The sequence below is a fragment of the Bombina bombina genome, chromosome 3 (genome assembly GCF_027579735.1).
Source record: "Bombina bombina isolate aBomBom1 chromosome 3, aBomBom1.pri, whole genome shotgun sequence".
NCBI classification, from domain to species: domain Eukaryota; kingdom Metazoa; phylum Chordata; class Amphibia; order Anura; family Bombinatoridae; genus Bombina; species Bombina bombina.
Window position 1 is genome coordinate 113,828,480 of NC_069501.1, and position 22,696 is coordinate 113,851,175.

General features: G+C 37.0%; 1 protein-coding gene across 1 annotated transcript in view; it reads left to right on the forward strand.

Annotated features, from left to right (window-relative positions):
- Window positions 1–22,696, forward strand: part of LOC128652954 (interferon gamma receptor 2) — an 87,495-nt gene that overhangs the window by 43,877 nt on the left and 20,922 nt on the right. The window contains exons 3-4 of the mRNA XM_053705964.1: window positions 3,481–3,647; window positions 10,262–10,416. Coding sequence (XP_053561939.1) covers window positions 3,481–3,647; window positions 10,262–10,416 — 322 coding nt within the window. The remainder of the gene's footprint in view (window positions 1–3,480; window positions 3,648–10,261; window positions 10,417–22,696) is intronic.

A 22,696-nucleotide genomic window follows, 5' to 3' on the forward strand; every position in this document is an offset into this window, starting at 1 on the left:
CCCATCTACTGGAAGGGTGAAACCTAGAACCAAGAAGCTTTCAGTGATTATCATTCCAGCATTGTCATGCAGAACTTGGTATGTGGACCTAATTAAAATATCCTCTTACCCACTTTTCGTCTCCCTTTCAGGAACGACTATCTTTCTCTCATCAGGATACCTAATTTAGTGGCCGGTTGATCATTTGGCTAATCTTTTCCAACAGAGGTTTGTCGCACAAGGTGTTAACACATTAATCAAGGTTTGAAAAACCTTTGGTGTGGTGTGATGAGAGAGGAATTTGACGGATTACGTTTGTCCTGAAGGAAACTCAAGAACTTTTTTGGAGAAAGACATGTCAGCTATTTTCTCATATAAGACAGTTTCTACTCTCTTTTATACTATTTTATTAGTCTCTTTTATACTACAGGAAGTTATGTAAGATTACAGGCTCAGACTTTTATACAGGCTCTAATAAGAAGCCTGTTAGTTCCCAGTTACTCCTTGCAGTCTTACTCTGTTGTTATCTAATTCTCATATAAAACATATTCTATTCTGTCTATCCTGTATTTCAGGAAGTTAACCACATTTTATGATATTTAAATGCAGGTTTCATTAAAACTAAGCCTGTTTAAAGACATTCAGTAACTCCTCCTGGAGTCTTAGTCTGGGTTTTCAGTTCTACAAACCAATCCAATTAAACCCATGCCTTCAAAGGTCCTCTTTCTGTTAGCCTTCCCCTTGGCTAGGAAGGTGCCTCTGTTTCTGGTCTGTTTTGCAGGTTCCTGCTACAAAACATTTTCCTTTTCCAAGCATGCTTTCCAATGATTCTATTTATCATAGAAGTTTGTCCTTCCTTCTGCCAGTTTATAAAATCTCTAAGGAACGACTTTCTCAATTTCTATATTGTGCTACCATGGCCTTTTGAATTTTTTTTGCCTTGTTTGTCAATTTTCTAGACCTTGGTGTTTGGATTAAAGCATTTAAATGTTTATCATGCTGAGTTGTGATAGTTCAACTAGAGCAGTAAAGTCTTATGTAATTAGGCCTTTTTCAACCAAAGATGATTCTAAGCCAGGCTATTTAAAGGGCCATGATACCCAAATGTTGAAACACTTGAAAGTGATGCAGCATAGCTGTAAAAGGCTGACTAGAAAATATTACCTGAACATCTCTATGTAAAAAATATATTTTACCTCAAAAGTTCCTCAGTAGCCTCATCCCATTGTAAAGGACTTCTAAGCAGCAAATCAGTATGTCTGTCCTGGGACAGCTAAGGGAGTGAGCTTACGTGCACACTCATCTTATTTCCCTATTCAGTTTATGGAAGCTTACTATGAAATTTCATGAGAGTTAAGTGAAATCTCATGAGAGTACAGTAAAAGAGTTCATGACCTCAGCACTGCTAATGCTGATTGGCTGCTGTTCATTTCATCATTTTATTTATTTTTTTGCCTGCAGCTGAGCAACAGCTGAGTATAACTTTTTACACAGAACTTACTCTGGTGAGCTGAGGAAATTATGAGGTAAAATATCTTCCTTTTTTACATAGAGATGCTCAGGTGATATTTTCTTATCAGCTTTTTACAGTTTTACTGCATCCGTTTCAAGTGATTTAACATATGAGTTTTATGTCCCTTTATTCTTATTCTTACTGTTTATAACCTTTTTGATACGTATGTCTTCAAAGGCAATTCAGGATGGAAAGTCTGCAGGCTGCTGTGCCTGTTCAGTAACATAAAGGCCTTACCTGTTTAGTTCCCCACTATTTCACGATGGTCTTGTGGTCTTCCTTGCTTGAGTGTAAGATCTCACATGTAATGATTTGTGCACTTTCACCATCTTATGAAAGAAAACAAATGTTTTGCTTACCTGATAAATTAATCTCTTTCATGATGGAGTCCACATACCCCACCCTTGTTATTCTATACAGTTGGTGGCAAGTCTTGTTTGCACTTTATTTGCCCTGCTTTGTGCTTTTATGCTTTTTAGTCTCCCTCCTCTACTTGGTTATATGTATGACTGAGGCATTCTGGGGTAGAGGAAAGGATTAAAGTTCTGTATTGTAGGAGTGTTTTAGCCTCCTCCTAGTGGACTGGAGTATGATGCCACATGCAATGACACTTACCATCATTAAATTAATTAATTTATCCGATAAGCATAACGTTTGTTTTCCCTCCTCAGTTTATGGCAGTTTACTTTACTTTAAAGTTTTGTGAGATAATTTCGCACTAATGATGCTGATTGGCTCTTTCTTTTTACATCATGCAGATGACAGTAGGAAGAATATAAATAAAAAACCAAGTACATCCTTAAACATTTTCTTTTCAAAAATGCATCAGTCACATTTAATCTTGTGCCTTTTCAAAAAAACAAAACAAAATATCTGGCACAAGGATTATACAATTCTTGATAGCACCTTTTTGCAAGTGACTTTGTTTTATCTATTTCCACCGTAGCACATTTTACAGTTCCATAAGACAATGTTATTTTGACTTATTATTTTTGCAAACTTTAGTATAGTGCATCTCTCAAGCATGGTGTGCTACCTCTCAAACATTGTTATTTGAGCTCCTGCAGGAGGAGTAAAGGGGAGGACAATGTTGGGCCTGGCTGCCACACTGCAAGCACACCACATACTTTGCAACATTTTTAGAGACTATCTGGGATTGGGAGGTTGGTGATTTAGTCATGGAGATATAGGGGGCGGGGATATAACTCATGCCAGGGGTGGAGTTGGGTGCATCTAGTCATATAATGGGTTGATAAATAACATTGCTATGCAATCGTTGGCAAACTACAATTTTTTTAAGTTCCTGGAGCTGTTGGAGGGGCAGCTGGCCAAGGCAGAACATGTCACGATCTGCAATGTCAAAAAAAGTTTTCCTCTGCTAACCTGATGCTTTGTGGTCTTCAGAGTTAATTTTAATGTGGCCATATGCATAAAATATCTAATTCTGTGAAAAAAGCAGTTTATATCCTTTTTGTGTTTCTCCTACGTTCCCTGACCTGCACCTAGAGTCTTTGCTATTACTTCTATTGTTAACTCATTGCTTTGTATTCATTGTTTGACCTTGTGTCCTTTCCTTGCCTTTCTTTTTGTACAGTAATTAAAGGCATATTTGTTTGTAATTATTTTTTTTTTTTTAAATGAATTGAATTTCAAAATCACCTGCAGAAAAAAGGTCACAAAAATAAAACTCATCACAGAAAGTGAAAAAAAAAGGTTCTGCCTCTGGGCCATTACTTTCTAGGGGAGCCATGTTGCAACTTGCAGGGATAGCCTCCTTCTGCTTTTTTAGATAATTCACTGAGGGCTCCGCCTTTGAGAGTCAATGGGGTTTTTGCCGTCTGTCTCAGCAACGATTTATTCGTTGACCCACTACATTTGCTTATCTCTACATGCCACACAATCATTTCTCAAATTGCCTTTTATGTTCTTGCAGGTCCGTTATGTCATAGCAGCCATATTTTCACCTATAAAATATTTTGTGTTTTTAGGTTTGTGTATAATTATAGCGAGATCTGTGTGAGCATCAAAGAGACACAGTGGGATTTCACCGAAAACATAAACGTTAGTTGGAATGTGAAGTTAAGAGTTCGCGCTGAAATGGGACCTATAAAGTCTGATTGGGTTGAAACGCCGTGGTTCATTGCACTACATAACAGTGAGTAATTTTTATTTATACAAGTGAATGGGCAGGTCAATTTGCACAGTCATATCATGCACTCTTGTTAATCCTTTGAGGCCTATTTAACAAATGTCTGTCGGACCTGATCCGACAGTTCGGATCAGGTCCGACAGACATCGCTGAATGCGGAGAGCAATACGTTCTCCGTATTCAGCATTGCACCAGCAGCTCACAAGAGCTGCTGGTGCAACGCCGCTCCCTGCAGACTCACGGCCAATCGGCCACCAGCAGGGAGGTGTCAATCAACCCGATCGTATTTGATCGGGTTGATTTCTGGCGATTGCTGTCTGCCTCATCAGAGCAGGCGGACACGGTTATGGAGCAGCGGTCTTTAGACTGCTGCTTCATAACTGCTGTTTCTGGCGAGTCTGAAGACTCGCCAGAAACACGGGCTCTCATGCTCCATTTGGAGCTTGATAAATGGGCCTCAATGCGTGCAGCAATTTCTTCTGGTAGTACTAAAGGCAAGGTGTTCTCTTATGGTGCTAAAAATAGTAAACGAGAAACATAGACTTCACGCGTTAAAGGGATAGGAAAGTCAAAATTAAACCGGCATGATTCAGATAGAAGTGAATTTAAATTACATGCTCTATTTTCAAATGTACTTTGTTCTATTGGTATCCATTGTTGAAAAAGAATATGTACATATCCTACACTAGTGGGAGCTAGCTGGGCACATTTGCCTCTTGGATTGACTGACTAGATGTGTTTAGCTAGCTCTCAGTAGTGTAGTGCTATTCTTTCAACAACGTTTGTTAGGGGAATGAATCAAATTTGGAAAAGTTGTTCAAATTGGTATGGTATCTGAATCCTGAAAGAAAAAAAATGTTCCTTTAACAGTGACCTACATCTTTCGCAAAAGACTGGTAACCCGCGTTAAATATAACTTTTATCCTACTGTAACTCGGATACTGAATTAAAACAAAACAAAATGATAGTTTTTTAAAAAAATGCAGCAAGGGTTAAACCATTAAAATATTTTAGATCAAAGGATTGGACAACAGCTGTTTGTTGATAGTCATAGTTTGTGTGCTGCTTGTTAAGGGATATTCTAGTGCAAAACATAGGTGCTCAAATTTGTTAGAACATAGAATTTCTGTTAGCAACACAACTATGTGATCAACTCCTACAGTGGTGTTAAACACATAGGTGAAGTCCGGTAAGGCTTGCAGCTTCCAAGCAGAACACACAGTGACCCGGCGATTGGCAGGTATATGTGCTACTACCACTCCTGATTGGCTGACCAACAATATTCTTCTCAGGGGCTGCAAGGCTTGTAACTTCCAAGCAGAACACACAGTGACCCGGCGATTGGCAGGTATATGTGCTACTACCACTCCTGATTGGCTGACCAACAATATTCTTCTCAGGGGCTGCAAGGCTTGTAACTTCCAAGCTGGACTTGACCTGTGTTGAGCCATTTCAGCTGGAGCTGTTTTTAGTTGTTGGCCTTCATTGTAATTTCTCATTAATGTAAACTTTTTTTCTTTAAGGTTCACGCACATTATAATTTTTTTTTTTTTTTTTTAACAAATCTGGCATACAATTATTTTGGCACTATGAACCATCTTGCAATTTATACAGGAAATTAATTGGTATCTAATATATAAGAATACAAATATTAGATATATTTTAAGATTACACCTAGAGTGGTGGCTTAACTAATTGTAATAATGTATGCATGCTCCGCTCCTATCCCTGTCCAAACTCACTCTGAGTAGCGAAAATATAAAAAACAAAAAAAACATAATTTCTCTTTATATAAAATGTTTTTACCTTTACACCATTCTCCAATTTATTTTGATTCTTAAAAGTTTTTATTAATTCAGAGAAACATGCGTGAGTCCTAACCTCAGCAAAACAACAAAACGAGGGTAGTGCCTACTACCAGGTTATCGTTATTACTATGACGATCACTTCATAGCAATACCCTTATTTGAATTGTGGAACCTTAACTTTTCAAATGAGGGGGACTTATGGTCATTTCTATGGTAAAAAGGCTCTTAAAAATTACCAGAACCTCTAAAATAGAGCCAATGCTGTGAGGCATTTGTCATTGTTATGAAAAATCATGTCTGCTGCAGGTATTTACCGTTTTTACGGTGATCACCCGCAACTTTCAGGGGCATGCAACCCCTCATTTCAAATAAGATTTCACTTGTCCCTGTAAGTGACCTTGGGGCTGAGATACTGGCTCTCATAGACCTTCCTCTAGCATCTTGGCTTAGCCTTCATAACTCACGGAGTTCCACCCCCTTGCAACATCACACAGGAAGAGAAGGCCACGATGGGAAGGGGAACCGCAGTCTCCATTCCTCTCTCCAGTACAGTAGATCCCCAGGATCTAGATTAAACCGTTGTCATTCACTGGGGAGTAAATTTACACCTACAAAATAACTACTAACAGAGATGTGAACCAAGTGTGTAAAAGAACTTTAAGTTGCAGTGAACAAGTGCATTGAGCACAAAACATGTCTGCTTGGGAGCACGGCTTCACCTTTTATGCTAAGTATCTAAGCGATATTTATGGCTGATTACCATACGTTTTTAACAAATTGGAATAAAAGTTTTGGATTTTATTGGCGACTAAGGCTGGTGCTTTGGACTTACCTTTTGTGTTTTTGTATCACTTTGGGCGCTCTGGATGAATGCGCCACCCTTAAGCACAGTTTGTCGGCGTCTGACGTCATACCCCACTCTCCTGTGTGCCATTGAATGTATGTATGGGGGAAGAGAGAGCGCGCCGCTCACAACCCTGTTCGTAAAAGAACTTTAACATTGTAAAAAGCTAACAGTCAAGAAATGCCTTGAGGCAAAGGCAAAAATTTGTTTTTTTTATGAATGTGAAATAATTATTTGGCATTCCTTATAACAACAAATGCCGAATATGGTCTTGGCCTGTGACATTAAGCTATTTATGGCTCATAATTCATTGGTGTAAAAGTGCAAGACACAAATGTATGGATTTGCACGACTATTTAAAAAGAAAAAAAAAAATTGTACATTCAATATGTTGAATTTGAAAAAGAAATAAAAATCCTTTGAAAAGCTACCGAAAAATGGTTTTCTTGATAGGAATAATGGTGTTGAATACTTATTACTTTCTGTGGCACAGCCACATTTGTAAAGCATAAAAAAAATTGAGAAAGCATGCAAAAGAGAGAGGGCGCTTCAACAGTGCAATGACTGTACAATAATTGGATATAGTGAACAAACGTAAACACACTCACAAGTGTAAAGTACTTTTAGTGCAGGTCTCACGTTCTGGGTAAACTAGCAGCCTCCCAGCAAGCTGTTCTCTTGGTATTGCGGACCTCTTATTTGTAATAAAGTTAAACACAAAGGGCTAGATTACAAGTGGAGCGCTAATCTATGCCCTGTTTGCAGGCGCAAGATAAATAACCAGCCATTACAAGTGGCTGGTTATTGTTACTGCGAGCTCGCGGCAGCAATTAGCACTTATAAAATTAACTAGAGATCAAATCTCTGGTTAATTTTATAAATGTGCCCCAAATGCCCCCAAAATCAAATGTCATATATTTTATTGGAAAATAAACGGCTAGATTACGAGTTTTGCGTTATGAACGGCTCGGTACTAACTTGCAAGTTATTGTCACCGCTCACCTCCCTATAGTGCTGCTATTACAGGTTTGCAAAAACCCGATGTTAGCAGGCAATATGTGAGCGTTGAGTCAAATTGAGCTCCATACCGCACTCAAATACCAGCGCTGCTTTGAGCTGGTTTTACGTGCTTATGCACGATTTCCCCATAGACATCAATGGGGAGAGCCGGCTAAAAAAAAGCCTAACACCTACAATAAAGCAGCGCAAAGCTCCGTAACGCAGCCCCATTGATTCCTATGGGAAAGAAAAGTTATGTTTACACCTAACACCCTAACACCCAACATAAACCTTGAGTCTAAACACCCCTAATCTGCCGCCCCCGACATCGCCTACACCTACATTACATTTATTAACCCCTAATCTGCCGCCCCGACATCGCCGACACCTACATTATACTTATTAACCCCTAATCTGCTGCCACCGACATCGCCACCACCTACCTAGACTTATTAACCCCTAATCTGCTGCCCCCAATGTCGTCGCTACCTACACTTATTAACCCCTAATCTTCCGCCCCCAACGTCGCCGCAACTATACTAAAGTTATAAACCCCTAAACCTAACCCTAAGTGAAACCCTAACACCCACTAACTTTAACATAATTAAAATAAATCTAAATAAAAATTACAATTAATACCTAAATAATTCCTATTTAAAACTAAATACTTACCTATAAAATAAACCCTAAGCTAATAATTTTATTTTAGTGTTTGCGATGCAGGAGGGCCTCGGTTTAGGGGTTAATAGGTAGTTTATGGGTGTTAGTGTACTTTTTAGCACTTTAGTTATGAGTTTTATGTTACAGCGTTGTAACATAAAACTCATAACTACTGACTTTCAGTTTACGTTATGGATCTTGTAGTTTTAGGCTGTACCGCTCACTTTTTGGCCTCCCAGGCAAACTCGTAATACCGGCGCTGTGGAAGTCCCATTGAAAAAGGACTTTTGGAAAGCTGCGGTAGTTACGTTGCGTTCCGGCCAAAAAAGTGTGTGGTGCAGCTAAACCTGCAAGACTCGTAATACCAGCGGTAGTGAAAAAGAGCCTTAATGCTGCTTTTTCACTAATAACGCAAAACTCGTAATCTAGCTGACTGTGTTTTATTGCTTGCCAGTATATAATATGGCACATAGCTAATGTCACATGATTATCATATGACTACAATATAGCAGTTTATCATGATGTAGATACCAAGAGAGTTATATTGATTATTTTTATTGGTTATGAGGCTTTGTAGGCCAATAAAGGCTGCCATCTTTTGGCAAATAGAAGATCCCATTGACTATGTCGTTCTGTATTTCAATGGGGGTCTACCATCTTTAATGTAATAGAATGGCAAGCAGTTGATTCTTTCATTGACTGTTTATTTTTGGAGCAAAATTAAAGTGAGGTTCAAACATCAGTTTGACTATGAGGCCTTGTAGTTCAATGGAAGCTGCCATTTTAAGTTTATATATATATATATATATATATATATATATATATATATATATTCAAATAGTGAGTTTGTTGTTTGTAAGAGATAGATTAGCCTAATGAAACAACTGTGATGTTAATAAATGTGTTGCTGGAGTTTATCTTTATATTCTTTTATTAAAATACTCCTTGGAAGGAGTATCTTAATACCAACTCACTCTGAATACATTTTTTTTTCCATCGCCCATTTTGGAAGTCCATTTCCAATGATAAGAAAACTTGATCACACAGAATACAGTTAGCTGGGATGCTGTCAACATTCCCAGACTGCAAGATTAGCACTGTTTAAGTGCACTTACATTGTGGGTTTATTTGCTTTCCTTATTAATTGTCTGTTAAGAAGTTAATGTATCATTGGAGAGTGCTACTTTGTGTTTGACTTTATTACAGAAAAAGAGTGTTTACGTTTGTTCACTATATCAGATTTTGTTTGTCCAGTTAATGCACCATTGGAGTGCCCTTTCTCTATTGCTATTTATTTTTTTAAATAATTGTTAGTTATCCCTATACCAAAATTTGAAGAGGAATCTTTTTGGACTACTTACTTTCTTCTTTGTGTATCAGTGAATGCTAGTATTTAAGTAATGGGGCACCTCTAGCCTTATTGTATAATTGTTACGAAACAGATCGGTAGTCAGTGGGTTTTAGAACAATCTGGAATGAGTCAGAATTAAAAACCAATAAAGTGCTATGCAATGAATTTCACTTGATTGCAATGGGGCAGAGATTTCTCAATTTTCCCAACTTTAAAATTGTGTGTAATGTGTGTGTATATATATATATATGATTAAGTAAGTTCTGTTTATACTATACTTTTATCTCCTTGATACCAAAAGAATAATTACAAGATTGACTTACAGTTTTATGGTTAATGGTTCACATTATCATCTTTTGTATTTAAATAGAGAATAAACACCTCTTATTTCTGTGTTAAATTGAGCTTGTCCCACTCTACCCAAGAGGCCAGAAAGAAAACTTTGTAACCTGCAAATCAAATAGCTGATCTATGTAGTTTACAGCATTTTGAAAACCTAGATTACAGATTTTGCTTTTTGGTTTCTTTAGGGAGCATTGGACAAAGCACAGATTTTACACAAACAAGGTGCTTAATGTCCCTTTAAAGATTAATTTTAGTTTAAAGGGACATTAAACACGAAATACATTTTATGTGATTTTATTCCCCGCCTCTTGCTAGTCATGGATGCGACCATGTTGAAATTCACCTTGCAGTAACTCTCCTTCAGATACCTGCAGTGTACCCTAAGTTCCAACATGGCGGCACAAATAATTTAGTGTCTAATGTCCCTTGAACTCCCATATAAGACCATTAATTATATAGCATACTAACCATTTGTTTTCTAAGAAACTTACTATAATACCAAAGGAGGAAGCCATAATTTGATTTAACAAAATGTGTCCCAGCCTAATATCGGATTTCTAACAAAATAATCTGTAATAACTATGTTGTACTTTTGTTTTTGTGTTCTTTGCAGCTATGCTTGGTCCCGTGAAGTCTCTTACAGTGACCGCATCCAAGGATGAAACTGATAAACTTTTTGTTAAATTTGATCCTCATTTAATATCCATTTTAAAAGAGTGGGATTTTAATTATAACATTTCTTACTGGAAGGAAAATTCCAAGGAAAAGGTAATGTTGCATATAGGGAAACATCAGATGGGCATCAGAGCTAAAGCTTATAGATATACAACAGAAATGGCTGGTCTGAGAGCATTAAAAAAAGGGTTTGATTTTTCAGAATTATTGTGATAGGGCCAGATCCACTTGCCAAAAAACATAAAAATTCCTCACCTGACCATTGTACACTATTTTGGTATCTTGTAAATAAAGGATTAATTACATTAATTAATTAATTAATTAAATTAAAGCAATTGATAGTTGACATTTTGTTCATTTCAATGTCTGATACAACACAGGCCATTTACAACTAGAAATGGTTCTAGACCAGGGGTGACCAACAGGTAGCCCAAGACCTACATGCGACCCTTGGCACTTGTATGCTTAAGTGTGACCACAAATCAAATTAACCATATGGAGGGAAGAACAGACAGAAGGTTCCCTGCAACCTTCAGGCCCTGTGCACTGAACATTTTTAGGAAATATATTATTTGTTTCTTTCATAGCCATAAATTAATATGTAGCCCTTAAGACTTCTAAAATATTGTGGCTGGAAGTTGGCCATCATTGTTGTAGAATATGACATGTTGGGGTGCAAAAATGTCAGAATCTTTAAAATATATATATATTTATGTATATATTTTCATTTTCTTTGTCCAAATAAAGCGGCTGTATGTAAGGCAGCCATTTTGATTTATAGTAATTACTTTAGAGCTAAATACAGCTGAATCTCAAAATTTTCTTAAATTGTCTCCCAACTATGTCCATTATTTATATTGCCTGAAACTGATTCTTTTTTTTTTAAAGAAGGCACCATTAAGGAATTGGTTATAAGCTCTGAATCAAATACAATTTGTTCTAGAACATAAGATTTTTGATTCAACGTTATTTATCTTGGATGCTTTCCTGCAGTTTATATTGATAGAAACTCAAGTTAAAAATGATGTATTTTTTGATGGCCCTTACTGATGATGCCTGACAAACCAAAGGGAAATTTGCTCCCCCCCCCCAATAGTTTAGCTCATATTTGTCTCCTATATATTTCATAGCCAGGGATAAGGAGGAGGGATAATGTGATAAATATCAACAATTATAATTGTATTAATTCATATTGTTCCAATAAAAAAACAGTGTTCTCTATAATTGATACACTACATACTTCCTAAACCATGTAACATAGTGATCTACACATATAGCTAAATAGCATGTATTACCATAACACATAAAAATATTGGTAAGGAGTGGAAGCCAAATAATATGTCAGCATGCAACACCCTGCTGCACCAGACCCTGTGTCAAACAGGTACCGTCTGGGCAGGGTCTCTTGGGGATCTATGAATGTGTAAGGTATGAGTTAATGGAAGGAATTTGAGTAACAAGTTACCACACAGTCTCAGAATAGAACGGCATCAGTGTTGATGTAATCCCTGCTATGATCATACTGTGACTGTGGGTCAACTCAGGGAAGTTGAGATGTTAGCGGTCTCACTTATAACAAATGAACTTAAAAGCTTACAGTAATTGAACTGAGGAGTAGGAGTAATACTTCCTGCTTATGAAATCAGTTATAACAATTATAAAAATAAATTTCCGATATGTGCTTATGGAGCATGCAATCTTTAGCTATGTGAATTTGCTTATGTGTACAAAGCTGAATAGAAGAGCGGTAAGCAAAGCTTAAGTTGATGTCATATAAAACGTTACATTCTCAGCTGAAAACAAGTGGTTAGGGTTAAGTCAGGATTGACAATAGTGTAGCAGACTTGTTATGCAGATAGCTAGGAGTATAGTGTAGCAGACTTGACAGGCTTGCACCATATAAGCAGTCGGCAGGGAGTAAGAAAGATCAGATCTTTACTTGATTCTAGTAGTTATAGTTCATGCACACAAAGTGTAACTGAATGATTTCCAAATCCTGTGCTGACAAGCCAAACGTTCTGTTTGAATGAGCGTACCTGTGTCTGCCGAATGTGAGTTCCTAGACCTTCCCACTGTTGTGACATGGAGAGTTTTACCGCAATCCTGGAGATAAGAGTTAATGAGTCCAAAAGTAATTAACGTAGATCAGCTTTACCTTCATTTATATGTGATACAGAACAAGGGTTTGGAGAATGAGGGGCTATGTAGTAGCCGGAACCGAATGTCCTTTGAGAAACAATGGAATCCTCAAGTGTTACGGGGTGTTAGTGAGTGCTGCACCTGCAGCTGGTTCTTAGAGTGGCTTACCGTACTGAGGCTAAGAGAGTGACAAGCATCAGCTAATCACACCTGTAGAGAACAAAATACTAAGCATAGTAGGTGGGGAGGAGGAGTCTCTTATAGAGAGAGATTTAAGATATTTAAAGGCACAGGAACAAGTGCAACCATGACCGCGTGCTACGGAGCCAACTTAAGGAGCCCAGTAGATAGATCACAGTAGTTGCTGCAATGCTGTTGAAATCCAGGCAGTCTCCTAGATTAGTGCAGAGCCAGACATATCCACAATGCCCTTAATAGCACCATCAAACAGGAGAAATGCAATACAACAAAGCAAAGAGTTAGTAAGCAAGCAGTTCATTTGCCAGGTTCACAATCATTGATACAAAAATGATGTCTGAAATACTGCACTACAAAGATACTACATAAAACATACAAGCCACCGGAGGAGAGATGTCCCCTAGATACATCTCTAAAAAGAAATAGCAAGAAACAAAAGAGATAATATATGTGTGATACCACAAATGATCTCTGTACCAGGGCACTAAGAAAGCAATCCGTTGAAATGTGTTGCTCTATTTTTGCCCCATCAGGGCTTCCGTAGTTTGGTATCCCTCACAGCTATAGCTGCATTTTTTAAATAGAGAGAAAAAAGATCTCAGCCGCAAATAAAGTGGTCCGTTAAGAGACGGACTGTAATGTACCGCTGTACCTTTAACTGCAACGCCCCGCCCTCTCCAGGCTTAACCTATTTAAGGCAAGTTCACTCATTGCTTGAATAATTTTGCTAATTGTAAGGCAACTTCCTAGCAAGTCCTCTCAAGCCTTCAGTAGTTCTGTGAAGTCTGTTACAACTACTTATCTTTCATGCTGAACCACTTCATCTCACGGCCTGTCAGCTCTCTACAGCTTCTAAGCAGCCACACTGATTCTCATCAAGATACCACCTGTCAGCTGTTTTGTGAGCTCTGCATCAGACAAAAATCATCACCAGACTCAGCTCTCCTTATCCTCTCTTCTCATCAAAGCAGTAACAGAGGCAACGTTGCCAGACAAATTTACCAAGTCTTTGCTGCATCTCCTCTCTGCTAATTCCGCATGTATACCCCTTCATATTCTTGCCTTATCTGCAAGTATTATACTGCTGCATTCTATGTATTGTTGAAAAAGGAAATATAAAATTGGCACAGTGACTGTAATGATAGGGAAAAAGGGAATATAGTAATCCCTGGTGCTAACCCTTAATTAGTTACGTGAAAATAATGGGAAGGGAAAAAGGGGGGCAAGAAGGGGTTAAATAGCACTCGTTCCCTATATAAATAGTAATAGTATTGAAATCATTCAACTACTATATGTATCAATCAGTTAAAAAACTTTACTTTATTAATCACTATTAAAGACCTAAATAATTATTATACAAGGCCCCTGAAAAATCGTTTGTGCAGAATAGGCTGCAATACCCAGAGATAGGATACAGCTCAAACCACCCCCCTGTATTCCTGGCCGGTAACAGGATACGCCGGCTTCAGGTGCCAGGGATGGCTGAGTGTTCCTGTAAAATCTTGTGCAGTCTATATCAAAGCGTAGGAGCAATATGATAATTATTATTAAAAACAAAAAGCCAAACTTATAGCAGTTTAAGCTAAAAGTAGCACACAAACGCGTTTCGGCCGAGTAGCGGCCTTTCTCAATGTGTTTTCTTAAAAATGACAAGCCGAGTGTGAAGCTGAACACGCTTTAAATAACCCAGTTCTGTGTCTCTAAGGCCAATGGGAGCGCAACTATTGTACACGCCCATCTTAGGGCCAATCATCAGTGCTGTACTGCTCAGGCACATTTCGATGATAGGTTATTCTGGAATGGCTGTGGATGCAATGTTAGTGCCCAATCAGGATTCACCTATATTTTATATGTTGTTCTGCGTTGCGCTGCATTGCATTGTTCTGCAAAATAAACTGGTAATATAGCAATTTGCTTACATCACTCATCTATATCTACTATACTAGCGTGCACCATTTAAAGAAATAATCTGTGTATACCGATATCGAGTACAAAGTGACAACAATTTTTTGAGTGATGGACTATGTTATCCCGTTTTACTCTCTATTACTTCTACTCGTTATCATATTGTTATCCCTGTTAGTAAAACGCATTATGGAGACCATATTTTAAAAAATCATTATTGTGAGTCAAACATAATATTATGAACTGTGATTCAGAGCGCTATTGACATGGACTCAATGTATACTATGGCTTTCATATATATAGCCAAGTTACAAGGTTTGTAATATACTGCTCATGTGGGACAGAATTACAATTATGAATTTCCATCGTTCAAACAAAGAAACCGATTTACCTAATACTGTTTAGATGGTGATCAGATAGTGTTTGTATTATCTTAAGATTAAAAGACATCACCTAAATGCACATTATTAGTGTGTACTATGTTATCAATATAGAGTATTTTGTTGTATTATAGGGCTAAGACAACTTCTATGTGCTTAGGTCAATTCTTTAAAAACTTAAGTGTAACTCTCATATATTCATATTTTATGGTTAATTTTAAGTTTGAAACCAAAACATAACATAATGAATGTCATACTAGTTCATGTATAATTCTTATCTCACTGATTATTAACATATATCGTTATGATCCAAAAATTGCATTTACTTCGGAATTCTGGGTGCACGTCTAGATAGAGATATTATATTGAAACTCTTACATATGTACACTATTATTTACAGAATTATTTACAGTTGTATCGAGTGTCACAGGAAGACCCAAAAATTATTATTCTCATTCATGCCCTGTGGCATCACACAATTCAAATTAAATATCCATTTTGCTTCCTTTTGGAGCAAAATTGTTTCTATATCTCCTCCACGAATGCCTGAACGTAGGCTTTCTAAACCCCAACATCTGAACGTATTAGTTTTGCCCTTATGATGGTATAGGAAATGTCTCGCCACACTTGTTATCTGTTTTCCATTTTTAGTATGTTTCTCAGCATTTCGAATATTGCTAAGATGTTCAGTCATCCTCTTTCCCATAGGTCTTGCGGTCATACCTACATATAATAAATTACAGCTGCAGGTTAAACAGTATATGACGTTTGGAGTTTTACAAGTTATGTGACTCTGGATGGTCCACCGTTTATTGAATCTATCCATCATTACTTTCTTTTTTACCATGTGTGTACATATTTTACAATTTCCACATGCTATCGAACCTTTATAAAGAGGGGGCTTTTTGGCATTTATGTCAAAGTGGCTTTGAGTTAACTGGTCACTCAGGTTGCCTGCTCTTCTGTACGTGAATTGGGGCTTTGTAGGGATTATAGAATTTAACTGGTCATCAGATTGTAAAATATGCCAGTGTTTAAGTATTATATTGGATACTTGATTGCTTTGACTGGAATATGTTGAGATAAATCTCAAAGAATTGAGATTATCCTCTGACTTTTTGGGTTCTAGTAATTCCTGTCTATTCTCATTCATAGCTCGCTGATAGGCTCTCTTTAAGGATTTCCTTGAATACCCTCGTTGTAGCAATCTATCTCTTAGTTCATTTGCTGCTTTCTGGAATGCTTCAATAGATGAGCTATTCCTGCGAATCCTTAGGTATTCCCCTATTGGCAGGCTTTTTATTGTGTTTGGATGATGAAAGCTCTGCGCATGCAAAATATTATTTGTTGCAGTGGGTTTCCTAAAGGAATCTGTTTCTAAGTGGTCATTCCCTTTTTTGATAACTAGATCCAGGATTTCCACCTTGTGGTCATCATGTGTCATAGTTAGAAATAGACCGAAAGAATTATTGTTAAGAAGCGAAATGAACTCATTGAGTGTTTGTATTGATCCCTCCCACACAAAGAAAATGTCATCTATATACCTGGACCAGTGGGTAATGTATTTGGTATACTGTAGGAGATTGCTGTTGAACACTACAGTTTCCTCCCACCAGCCCAGGTATATATTTACATAAGTGGGGGCACAAGAGGTCCCCATTGCTGTTCCACACAACTGCAAATAAAATCTCCCATCAAAAACAAAGTAGTTGTGATCCAAAGTGAATTCCAGTAAATCCATAATGAATTGTTTGGATTCGTTGGATAAAGTCTGATTCTTTGTTAAAAAGTGGGAAACAGCTCTACATCCCCATTGTTTATCAATACTTGTATAAAGTGACTCCACGTCACAAGTGACGAGAATCGATTGAGGGGTTATAGTCAGTGTATTCATCTTGTTAAGAATGTGCATTGTGTCCTTTGTGTAGGAGGGCAATGAATCTACAATGTACCTGAGTCTTGCATCCACATATTTAGAGGCCTTCTCCGTTAGAGACCCAATGCCTGAGACAATGGGTCTCCCTGGGGGGCATGTTTGATTTTTGTGGATTTTAGGTAATAGATAGAGTGTTGCTATCTTGGGGTTTTTAACATCTAAGTATTGAAATTCCTTTTTATCAATAGTGCCATCAGCTGCCGCCTGTTTAATTAATCTATTATACTGTTTATGAAAATCTTCTGTTGGATTCCCAAAGAGATTTTTGTAGTTTTTAGGATTATGGAGTTGTTTTTTGACCTCGGCTATATACATTTCATTAGGCCATATAACAATATTCCCACCCTTGTCACTCTGTTTAATTTGGACATCAGTCCATTGATTTATTGATTTTAGTGCACGTTTTTCTTGTTCAGATAGATTATTCAGTGATTTATCAATATCTGAAGGGATAGCTAGTATATCCTTGCATACTAAATCTAAGAATGTAATGGTATTGTGAGAGGTACTTGTTGGTGGTATAAAGCTAGATTTGGTCTTTAGAATTTCACGCCATTTATTATCCTTTTCTGTTATCTCATTTGGATTGGTTTCTGAATCCTCTAATAAAGAAATTAGGTTTTTAATAGTGGTAGCCTCATCAGCATTTAGACCTTCTATTTCTCTATTAGGTGCAAAGTATTTCTTAAGCAGTAATTTACGTGTAAAGAGGTGTACGTCTTTTATGGTTTCAAACTTGTCTAGTGTGGCTGTTGGAACAAATGACAAACCTTTTATCAATACTGAAATTTGTATTTCGGTTAGAGATTTGTCTGAAAGATTAATAATGTTCAGTTCTTTTTGGTTTGTTTCTTTTTGGTGGGTGGTTTTTGGTGGAACTTGACTTGTTTTCTTGTTCTGGGTTTGTTTACCCCTACCTCTGCGGATTCTCCGCCTAAAGGGATGTCTCCATTGATGTTGTGTGGGGTGATTCTTCTTTTAATGATTGGTTTAGGTCTTAGCTCATCTTCTGAGTTATCACCATCTGTAATGTCACAATCCTTATTGTTTCCTCTACTTTCTCCTCGATCATATTGGAGAGTAATGTTTAAGATCTATAAGTAGGATTCGTAGAGCTCCTTTAATATTAGTAAAACTATACTTTTACATTCAAATATTGTACCTCAAATGAAAAGAAGCTAGAGTGTCAGCTGCAATAACAGCGATAGTTAAAACCTTCACTGCTCTTAAGCTAAGCTATGATACCTACGACATTTAATATTAGGACACCATCTATTATCCTACAGATTAGTGATTTCTTTAGAGCTTCCTTAACGTTTGTTACATAAGTTCTTATTTTCTAGCTATCTCCTACTATAATCCATGCCCATGTTTGCAATTTTATTGATTTAAACTTTTGCTTCCTAACCAGCACAGACTAACACTGAGAGGCCATCTTCTCTTATTTTAGAGCAGCCATAGAATGTTTTCTACTGAAGGTTTAAAACCCATATAGGGGTGTAGTTTACATATAGTTCTAATTGACATACCACAACCTACTTTTTTCGCCCCCATTTCTCCACTTGTTTATTTATTTACTTATTTTTTCTATCTCTACCTACTTCCAACCCTAGATGCCAGATATTTGTACATGAGCGGCTTTTGTCCGCTGTTCTTTCCCCATGCCCCTGATTTGTCTACGTAACTAACATTTAAAACAACTGATTACAATTAACTGGTCCATAAGTAACCTACATAATAGTTACCCCAATGCCATACAAATAGTAAAAATGAGGTCCTACTCACACAGGCTCCACAATATAATAAACTATTATATACAGTGTTATCTCTGAATCTATTTAGTATCTCTCATCCTGCTAACGGATGATATTATACTCCAAAGCTGGGCCTAGACTGGTTCTGGGTACATAACTAACTTAGCATATATTGTCAGTTTGTACAGAAATGGAAGTGTTATACCATGCACCTGTATAAAAGTAACATGTCTATAGTATTTAATGCCTGTAAAGTCCTTTTGTTTATTCTTGTATGTGTTGCACACCTCAATAAAAAACTTCTTTCAAAAAAAGAAGGTACATCCAATTTCAAATGTTTTGTTGAAAGCCATACTAAATCTCCAACCTTGTAGTCAGGGATTGGTCTATGACGGAGGTCATAGTAGTGTTTTTGTTTTAACTTGGCTTCAGTTAGATGTTCTTTAAGTAAAATGATTGTTTTCAAATATTATCAGAAAAATCAGATACAGCAGGTGAATTGGAGATCATGTTCAAGGAAGGCAGTGATATTGGATGGTATACATAGGTAGAGAAGAAAGGGGTCATCTTTGTAGAAGAATTAATGGAATTGTTATAGGCGAATTTAGCCATCGGTAGAAGTTTTAACCAATATTCTTGTAAATGAGAAATATAACGACGAAGTTATCGTTCAAGGACTTGATGCACTCTTTCCATTAAACCATTTGTTTGAGGATGGTAGGATGTAGAATGTCTGGAATCAATCTTTAGAATATGACATAGTTCTTTCCAAAACCTTGAAGTAAATTGTGTTCTTCTACCTGTGATAATAGTTGTGGGTAAACCATGTAGTTTTACGATATGAAAGAAAAAAGTTTCTGCTATTTTCAATGCTGAGGGTAATCGATGAACAGGTATGAAATGTGCCAACCTAGTCAAATGATCGACAACAACGAGGATAGTGGTATGATTGTTTGAAGGGGGTAAATCTACGATAAAGTCCATTAAAATGACGGTCCAAGGAATATCTGGTACAGGTAAAGGAGTTAAGAAGCCAAATGGTTTTTGATGATCCAATTTGTTTTTGGCACAAATCTCACAAGATCTAACATAATCATGGATAGTGTCATCTAGTTTTAGCCACCAAAAATGTATTCAAATGAGTTCTGATGTTTTAATAATTCCAAAATGACCAGCTAGGGGAGAATTATGAAAATGTTGAAGTAGAAGAGATGGCGGCACATATATTTGTCTTCCATATAAGTATAATTCAGAGGAATACAGATTCTTGTGGTCTGTCAATGTAATTTAAGGTTTAGCTGTTCCTTCTAGCAAATGTTGCCATGATTTCAAGTCGGATTTGATAGCGAGTAGTTCCTTATTGCCTACAATATAGTTGATTTCGGCTGAATTTAGTTTTCTTGAATAGAAAGGAATTGGGTGTAAAGTGGAAGATATGAGATTTTTTTGAGAGAGGATTGATCCGATACCATAGTTAGATGCATCTACTTCCACTGTGTACTGGAGATCAGAATTAGGCAATTGTAATACCGGTGCAGACGTAAACCTGGATTTTAAGTAGTGAAATGCATGTTGAGCCTCAGATGACCACTGAAATGATGGGTGTTTTCCTGTTAATCTTGTAAGAGGTTTCACAATGGTAGAGAAATTCTGAATGAACCTCCTATAAAAATTGGCGATTCCTAAAAACCTCTGCAGGAATTTGACGGTCTTTTGTTTTCGGTCAATTAGTTATAGCTAGAATTTTTTCTGGATCCATTTGGATCCCTTCTGGGGATATTATGTATCCTAAGAATTTAATTGTGTTTACATGAAAATGAATTTTTTCCAATTTGACATAGAACTTCTAAGTCTGGCTAAAACACAACGAACGTGTTTCTGATGTTCCTCAAGATTTTTGGAATATATTAAAATGTTATCCAGATAGATGACTACCCAGACGTCCATCAAATCCTTGAAAACATCATTAATAAAGAACAAAAATGTTGCAGGGGCATTGCAAAGCCCAAATGGCATGACGTTATAATGAAAAAGTCCATATCGAGTCCTAAATGCGGTCTTCCACTTGTCTCCTTTTATTCTAATAAGATTATATGCCCCTTTCAAATCCAGTTTGGTGAATATAGTTGCTTCATGTAACCGTTCAAGCAATTCGGGGATTAATGGTAGAGGATACGATTCTTAATGGTGATAGAGTTTAAAGCTTTACAGTCGATGATGAGTCAGAGTGTTACATCTTTATTGGTTACAAAAAAGATCCCTGCAGTGGCTGAGGAGGTGGAGGGAGTTATAAAACCCTTTCTTGGATTGTCATCCAAATACTGGCATAGATGTTGAAGTTCCTTTTGGGACAAAGGGTAAATTCTTCTGAAGGGAATGTTGGCACCAGGTTTAGTGTCAATAAGACAATCATAAGTCCTATACGGGGGTAAATTCTCTGCTTCTTTAAAATCAAAAACATCCAAAAAATGATGGTAGATGGATGGAATAGCTGGTTCTAAATGAGAGATGGATGAATAAGGATAACAAGTGGTTAGACAATACTTAGAAGGGAACTTTATTGAACTCTCTACCCAATCTATTTTTGGGTTATGCTTCTGTAGCCAAGGATGGCCTAATATTATGGGATGAAATGAAGAAGGTATAATATCAAATGAGAGGTATTCATTATGTCCATCTAATGTTGAAACTAGTAGTGGTACTGTGTGAAGAGTAATGGGACCTTTGAGGAAATAAGAACCATCAATAACTTTCACAAGGAGTGGATTTTGCCTTAACACACAGGGGATTTTAGTTTTCTTGACCAAGTTATCATTGATAAACATCCCAAAAGCTACAGAGTCTATTAATGCTTCAGTCTTGATATGTTGATGATCCCACTGTAAAAACAAAATTGAGGGAGCAATGAGAGGTTTGATTTTTTAATGTGAGAGTTTGAATAGTATATGTATTACCCTTTTTTTGTCAAAGTAATATGGGACAATTTGAGACAGCATGGTCTTTGCTTGCACAATAGACACAGAGGTTCGCCAAACGTCTCCTTAGTTTCTCTTCTTGAGAGAGAGAACCTTTGATTGTTCAAATTTCCATAGGGGTAGGTGAGCCATCTGATCTGTCTGGGATTGGAGTAGTTTACCTTTTTGTATAGGTTTCTAGATGTGTCCTCTCAGTTCTCCTCTCCCTAATTCTACGATTCATGGTAATACAGATTTTGATTAGAGTTTCTAGGGTTTTAGGCATGTCTATGTGGGACAGTTCATCTTTGAGGAATTCTGAGAGGCCGAGTCTGAACTGATTTATTATTTAACTGATTCTGAATTTTTTTAATCTGATTCCACTCAGAATCTGTAGCCCACATCGGAAAATCTGCAACATATTCTTCCACAGGCCTCTTTCTTTCACTGTTCCAGTGATCGTAGGTTGTTCTCTGCTGTTAATTGTTTATTTTTATCCTCATACAAATTAGCCATAGCTGAGAAAAAAACATCTAAAGAGTTCAAAATGTGATCATTATCTTCAAAAAAACAATTTCCCCATGCTCTTGGTTCCCTGGTTAAAAAGGAGATAGTGGTACAAACTTTTATTTTCTCATTGTTGTATGTCCTGGGTTTCAAGATTACATCAAATAACAAACATTTTTTAACTCCCTAAAATCTGCTATTTTTCCGGAAAAAGTCTTAGGTGGATTAACTTGGGGTTCAGGGGTCTCACTGGTTTTGACAGAGGCGAGATCTTTAATTATCCCTTTTAAGGTGTGGCATTCAGTTTGTACTGAGGTTAATCCTTGTGCTAAGAAATCAACCTTTTGATTAAGTGTGGTTAATTGATTGATAATTTCGTTAAGATCCATTATACCACAACTTAATAAAAAAATTTAAAGGCTTGAATAAACTGCAATATTCTAACTACAGTATTATCAATTCAGTTAGATTTAAGGCTTCTAATGTGAGAAATATAGCTACTTAGTAGTTTCAACCCAATATATAATGTGAGATATGTAGCTATTTAGTAGATTCAGCCCAATACATAAGATGAGATATGTAGCTACTTAGTAGATTCAG